Raw genomic sequence first — 7,764 nt, forward strand, 5'->3', positions numbered from 1 at the left:
AATAATAGCATCCTAAAGGTAGATGTTAGATGTATAAATCTCCTTACCCTATCAAATAAAGCATTTCCATGTAGCTAACTTGGTGTAGATCCTACGCTTGTATGATGTATCATTTGCTTGAAACGACACTTCACACGATTTTTCAAGGTAGATGTTGTTGAATCTAGACGATTGGTCTAGAACATTGATGTCATTGTAGGAACCCATTACACCAAAAATGTATGCATATCACCTAGAACATAAGATGCCACTTCTTCTAAATTTATTGTTGCCTACTTTTGATCACCTTGCATAATTTGAGCGCACCACACATTAAGGCACATTAACCACCCCCAATGCATGAAATCAATACTACCAGGCATTCCATGGAAATGCTTGTTTTCATGTGCCAAATATAATTGGTGGATGTCTCTAATTGTATGCTTGTGTAAATACTGATCACAAAAGAGGATAATCAAAGCTTTAGCAAACTTGTATAAACTTTACCATGTTGTTCGTTCTGACATCATCAAATACCCATCCCATGAGTCCGGTCCCATGTCGAATGTTAGTTGACAAATTGCAACTATACATTTTTGAATTGTAAAGAAATCTTTTTGCACTGTTGCAACAATCTTCTATTGAAAATATGGAAATGAACTTTTCATATCATCAACAATGCATAGAAGTAATTATTTCTTTATCTAGAACCAGCTTCTGAATTTCTCAACATAGATTGCATCATCGTCAGAGTAGTTATTCACAAAGTGGTTGTGCCCGGCCTTACGTTTCTCCGTAAAGGAGGATTTCTAATTTTTTATGCAATCTTTTGGCTTCATTTTCTTTAGATAAGCGAGTGTTGTTCCCGTAACATTCCCGATAAATGTTGATTCCCGTAATGCCAACTTATTCGACGAAGTGGAGGACGATGAAGACATTTTCGAATTGTGAATATAAAGAGTATAAGTGTTTGATATGTGTTTTGTGGTTTGAAATGTGAAGTGTGAATATGTATTTATAATAGAGAAAAATTAAAAAATATATATATAAAATTCCTGTTGAATAACGGTTACAAGAAGCAACAAGAAACAACAAGAACTGGGACGAAATATATCTAGCGTGGTATACCCACCGCACCATCAAACTACTGGGCGGTGTCGAGTTCACTGCACCAATGCAGTGACGCATTACCCACAACAGTGTGCATTTTTCTTCCCCTCCGTTTGGTCTTAGGCTAAGGGTCAACCCTTTCATATTTTCTCTGCCAACTCATCACCATATCATTTTCCTTTAATCTTTTAACTAATAGGAAATTATCGCCTTTCATTTTCTCTCATTCCCTCAGTTTTTTTAGTATTCAAATATGTATAAATAATATATCAATATTATACTTTATTTACAAGGAATTAAAAACCTTAAAATTTAATATATTTTTATAAATTTTTAACACAAACACACACACACAGATATATATATATATATATATATATATATATATATATATATATATATATATATATATATATATATATATATATATATATATATAAATTAAGTAAATTAAAAACGAAAAGAAACATCTGTGGGGAAAAGCTGTCGAACTGAGGTCTTCACTCTTCATCACACACCGCACACCACAGGTTTGGCCATCTCACCGTAGGCTAAGGGGGTGACCTTTAGTGTAGTGAGAGATAAGTCAAACCTCGCTAGGTTGACGAAACATTATGCAAGGATATAACTCTGTAAGTATGATTCAGAAAAAATAATTTGTTAGATAATAGGATTGATTCATTCTCAAAGACAATTACATAAGAATATATAGAGAATATCTAAAGACTAATGGATAAATCCTAAAGGGCTTGGGCCTAAACCCTTATCATTACATCCCCCGTAGTTTGATCGGGTGGAGACAATTAAACTATAAAAATAAACAAAAGAAGAAAACATAAAAACTAGATGAAGATAGTGGCATCGGCGGTGGTAGAGCTCTTACAATGGCGGCTAACATTGACCGGTCGTCGGAGAAGAAGAGAAAAGAAGCGGCAGGTATAGGTGATTCCGTTGTAGAAAAAGAGAAAACTGGCGGAAACGACGATGATCATGCAACCAGCAGCAGATGAGTCTGGAGAATGGCAGCGAGAAAGAAAGAGGGCTCGAGTTGCGGCGGACGGAGACAATTTCGGCGAGATCAACAACATCAGAAGGGGCTGAATCGGAAAAGAGATCTGAAGAAGTTTCCAGCCGAGGAGGAAGCAGAAGGCTCAGGGGTCATCTGAGGAGGGGGTAGAAGTAGACGAGGCAGTGGAAGAAACCGATGAAAGATCTCTAGTTTGGTGCCGGTGGATGTTTTATTATTTAGGCGGAAAAGAGAAGAAAAAGAAAAATATGGAACATAATGAAGACACCCCCGACGACTATTAGAAGAGGTCGTAGGAGGTGGAAGGCGGTGACTGTGGGTTGTGCTCAGCATCTGTGTTTTAACCTAGAACTCTGATACCATGTTAGATAATAGGATTGATTGATTCTCAAAAGATAATTATATAAAAATATACAGAGAATACCTAAAGCCTAATGGCTAAACTGTAAAGGGTTTGAGCCTAAACCCTAATCACTGTAAATTAAATGATCCACCTTACGGGAAGAAATTAAAATTAAATGCAGCAAATCGGTCTCTACACTTTTAAGTGTAAAAGTGTAGACATAATTCATATGTTTGCACGTTTATAAGTACAAACTTATTTTTCTACCATTATATAATGTGAAGTTTTTTTATGACTTGTCATATTCTTTTTGCACTTTTAAATGTAAACATTTTACATGTTTCAGTTGTTTAAAAGGGCGAACAACTTCACAAAAATGAATTAGACATTTTACTTAGCCAGGAAGGAATGAAAATAATTAATCACACTATAATCTTAATTTGTTTTATAAATATGTACTCCTTCTATTGAATATCAATACCAAAAAATATTGTTTAAAGCAATAATTTAATTCATTCCGAATATAGTGATTTACTATGTTTGTAAACATTCAAACATGATTTTCAAATCATTATCGAATATGTTTATTAGCATGAATGTTTTTAAAAGTATATAACATTAGGGTCGGCCATGAGCATGTGTCGAGTGTGTGACCGTACAAGACCGACCCGTGTCATTTAGGGGGCCGGGATTTTTGTTTTTTGCGTACATCAGTATTTGCAACGGATCAGTGACAGATCAGTAACGGATCAGTGTAAGATTATCTTATATACTATCGTTCATTTGTTTTTATAATTTTTTTATAAAAATTATAAACTTATTGTAGTATTCATAATTTTTGCTTATATAAAAACGAATACTTATATAGAAGTCTATTTTTATTTTTCGTATAAGGCTTTCAAAAACTCGTCGTGTGTAAGACAAGGTAGCTAATATAATATAGAAAGGCTCAAATTGACTTTTTTATGTTCTCTCCGTCTCAAAATTATAGTCCATATTTCCTTTTTGTTTGTCACAAAATAATGGTCAAGTTCTAAAAATAAATAACATGTTTATCAAAATACACCCTCATTATTATTTAACCAATTAAGTATTTAATGGAATATTAAATGCAAAGTAAACACAAAACTGTCATTTATCTTATATATTATCGTTCATTTGTTCTTAATCTTTGTTTTTGTTTTTAGTATGTGGACAATAATTTTGGGACGGAGGGAGTATTATTTTTAGCAAGGTAAAAACTATGATAATTAAATGCTCACAACAAGAAATGGAACAATATGATGACAAAGTTTATAGACTTTTATTCATTTTGAATAAAGTGATTTATTAGAGTATATAAATTTTGATAAGAACTATTGACAACATTAATTGACACATTAAGAGTCAGGCAACTATCAAAACAAAAAAATCTTAGGTAAATTAATATCATAGGTTTTTTTTTTCTTTTTTTTCTCTGTCTACCGGATTCAATTCATTGACTCTGTTCGCTCTATTTTAGCATTAAAGAATTAACCAAATAGAATAAAATTAATATCAAAATACATGGAACTCTTATAAATTGCTATCTTCTCATCATCAACTTCATGTTCTCTCGCCATTCTTTCTGGTCTACGAAAGCTAAATACTAGTAAAATTTTCTGTAAACACAACCAATCATGCCTTCTGGTCCAAAGAAGAGGAGGGCATCAAAGAGGAAGAAGGGTGCCAACGGAAGATTTATAGATCCTGCAACAGGTGAAGGTGAGATGGTGTTTTCTTTAATTTGTAGAAAACTAGAAGCACTTAGAGGCATTAATGATATTCTATGGCTTCTTAGCTGGTTTCTCTTAATTTTTTTTACTTATGTGTACATGTTCAGCTATCCATGATGAACTTACTTAACTGACTCAACCTTTCTTTTGTTGTTTGTGTAGAAGAGAATCATGTTGAGGTGCATGAGAGCGTAAACAATGAAAGGGAAATGAGTTTTGGTGATGAGAAGGCTGGTCATGCTGTTGATGAAATGGGTTTAAAGGAATCTCAGTCTGTTGATATTCAAATGGGTCTTAAAGAGAATGTGAAAGAAAGTGAAGATGTTCAAGTTCTTAACAAATCTGAATATGTTGATAGAGCCCTTCAGCAAGCGCCTCTGAATGATACTATCTTAAAGAATCCAGAAGAAAATGGATGTGGTGAAGTTGTTGAAAGTGCATCTCAAGGGTCACCGGTGGTTATGAAGGAGGGTGAAGAGACTTCCATGCGAGGTGTTCGTGAAGAACGTTTAGAAGAGCCAATCGGACGTTCTTTAGATGAAGCACAAGAAATGGTGAAGACAGTTAACCAGTCGATTCTAGCTTCTGAAGAGGGTAAAGATTTGTCTGTTTGGTCTAAAACGAATGTTGAGAAATCCTTAAGAGATGATCAAGATTCTGTGGTTGATGTGCTTCCTGTTGAAGATGTTGTTGAAAGAAACAAATCTGCTGAAGTTGGTGAAAGTGAAGATTATGTTAATGAAGTTGTATCAGTTATGAAGGAGGGTGAAGAGATGTCTATAGAAGGTGTTCTCAAAGATTCTTTTAAAGAGCCAACTGAAAGTTCTTCACATGAATTAGCGATACCTACAAAAGAGATTCAAGATTCTTTAGATGAGTCAGTTATTGAAGTGGATGTAGAGACAATATCCTTTGAAGATGCTCCAGATTCTTTCGAGACACCACTTGGAAGCCCTTCAATGGCGGACTATATGTCTCCTATTGAAGGCGATGATCATTTGATCAATGGTTATTGGAACCAGCAAATTCAACATTCTTTACCTGCAAAGTCGATACCTTTGTGTAAAGTTCAAGATCCTTCTTTACCAGTTGAGTCAGTTAATGTAGTAAATGTGCAGATGTCCTTGGAAGATTCTCAACATTCCTTCAAAGAGTCAGCGGGAAGCTCTTCTCTTGTTGATGTGTCTTATGTTCAAGAAATTAAGGAATGTGCTGAAGTTGGTGAAAATGCATGTCATGATGACTCAGTTATGAAGGAGAATGGACATGTGTCTTCAGTGGATCACGATCTTCAAGAAATGGTTAATCATGTTGACTCAGTTATGATGGAGGATGAAGAGATGTCGATGAAAGATGTTCTTGAAGAACCTCAAGCGATGGTTAATCATGTTGACTCAGTTATTGAAATGAATGTAGACACCTCCCTAGATGAACATGATTCTTCTAACAAGCTACTAGTAAGTCCTCTCACTGAGTTGACTTTTGTTTCAGACAATGTTCATATAAATGGTTATGGGCTTGAGCGAATTGAATGTTTTCCACATGAGCCACAAGTAGTGTATAAGACAGCTGATCTGGTTGTTTTGAAGGAGATAGCAATACAAGTTCAAGACGATTTGATAGCATATGAGTCAGTTATATTAGCGCATATAGAGACATCCTTCAAAGATGCTCAAGATTCTTTGAAAAGGTCACTAGGAGACTCTTCTATAGATGATGTGTCTTCTATGTATCATGGTCAAACACAAATGGTTAATGATGTTGAGTCGACTATAAAAGAGGATGAAGGGATCCCAATAGAAGGCGCTCTTGAAGAAATTTTCAAAGAGCCAAATGTAGATACATCCTTCAAAGTTCCATTAGGATTAATCTCTTCTTTGGATGTTGTGTTTCCTGTTGAAGGAGTTGTTCAAGAAAACGAATGTACTGAAGTTGATGAAAGAGCATGTCATGATCCACCAGCAATGGTTAATCACGATGAGTCAGAAATAAAGGAGGAAGATGGGGTGTCCATGGAAGTTGTTCTTGAAGAGCCAACTGGGCGTTCTTTAAATGAACCAAAAGTTGTTCAAGATTCTTTCAATGACCCACTTGAAAGCTCTTCTCTTATTAAGTCAACTATGAAGGAGGATGAAGAGTTGTCCATTAAGACAGTTGATCACTCCATTCTTAATGTGATACCTTCAAGAGAGGCTCAAGATCCATCTGGACGAGATAATGAGTCAGTTATTGAACTGAATGTAGCCTCCACAGATGGTCAAGATTCTTATGAACCACAGTCAATGGTTAAAACAGTTGATCAGTCGGTTATTGAAGTGAATCTAGAGACATCATTCAGAGATTCTGATCAAGATCCTTTCAAAAAGCCAATGGGAAGCTCTTCACAGGTTAATGTGTCTCCTGTTGAAGGTAGTGGTCAAAGGAATGACATGGTTGGACTAGTAAGGACATTGTTGGAAGAGATACGTCGGATAAGAGCATTTTATGAAGAGGGCTTACGTCAAACTACCGAAATACATTTCCGTATTTGTCGAGTTTTGGAAAAGTTTGATTCAGGCGAGCTAATTTGAAAATGATACTCTAGTATTCTCAAGTTTTTGTTTTAACCTTTTCAATAGCTTTTATTCATATATTGCACGGATATTGATTAAACTAGCCATTGAGGATTTTATCATAAATAACCTTTTTTTTTTTTTTTTTTTTTTTTTTTTTTTTTTTTGTAAAATAACAATTTTCACTGGAAGATAGTATTCCTGAATAGATATTTCGGATTCCAGAGAAGCATTCGAGGTGACATTTAGCAATTTTTTATTGATGTGATGATTTAATTAAATGATGTGTATTGGGTTACTTTACTTAATAAATTAAAAATACCAAAGTACTTTATGATTGTTGGGGTTGGAAAACTCTTCTATTAAACACTAAAATAGAATTACAATAGGAGGAGCAACTCTCACACTCAATTATTACTAAAAACCAACTCACTCACTAACACTCTCACTCTAAGTGTTATACTATCTGTTTCTCTGTGTTTGGGATGCATCTTAACTGAAAATGAAGCCTCTATTTATACCCATGGCAGCCACCATTTGTGCAACCTTCATTAATTGTGTTCATCATAGGGTTGGAAGACTTTGCCACCCTAGGTTTCATTTTGTCAACAAAGATGGCTACTGTAGCTTTAGAGGCTGGAACACAACAAATCTCCCCCTCCAGTCTCCGTCCAGCAATCGTCATTCCAACTATGTCAGCACATAGTTTGTGTTTCTCTTGTGTCACCACCTTTGTGAACATGTCTGCAGGATTGTTGTTGGTGTTGATCTTTAACAACTTTAATTTTCGTCCCTCAATTGCTTCTCTAAGCCAGTGATAACGTATATCAATATGTTTTGTGCGGGAATGGTACATCGAGTTCTTACTCAGGTCCATAGCACTCTAACTATCGCAATGAATGATGTACTCTTCTTGTGGAAAGCCTAATTCTTAAAGAAACCGTTTCATCCATATAAACTCCTTCCCAGCTTCAACGGCAGCAATATACTCGGCTTCTG

General features: G+C 35.1%; 1 protein-coding gene across 1 annotated transcript; it reads left to right on the forward strand.

The window, feature by feature from the left end:
- Window positions 1-2,955: 2,955 nt before the first annotated feature.
- On the forward strand, window positions 2,956-6,894 carry LOC145131879 (uncharacterized). Its single transcript, XM_079066521.1, has 2 exons — window positions 2,956-4,202; window positions 4,376-6,894. Exons 1-2 carry the CDS (start codon window positions 4,118-4,120, stop codon window positions 6,781-6,783), a joined length of 2,493 nt encoding a protein of 830 aa, XP_078922647.1. The 5' UTR covers window positions 2,956-4,117; the 3' UTR covers window positions 6,784-6,894.
- Window positions 6,895-7,764: the final 870 nt, after the last annotated feature.

Source organism: Lactuca virosa, chromosome 8 (assembly GCF_052849685.1).
Source record: "Lactuca virosa cultivar CGN04683 chromosome 8, Lactuca_virosa_CGN04683_v6, whole genome shotgun sequence".
In the NCBI taxonomy this organism is placed as follows: domain Eukaryota; kingdom Viridiplantae; phylum Streptophyta; class Magnoliopsida; order Asterales; family Asteraceae; genus Lactuca; species Lactuca virosa.

Coding starts and splice junctions, on each gene's coding strand:
- LOC145131879 (XM_079066521.1), top strand. CDS start 4,118: ATGCCTTCTGGTCCAAAGAAGAGGAGGGCATCAAAGAGGAAGAAGGGT. Junction 4,203..4,375: donor AGATCCTGCAACAGGTGAAG/GTGAGATGGTGT, acceptor TTGTTTGTGTAG/AAGAGAATCATGTTGAGGTG.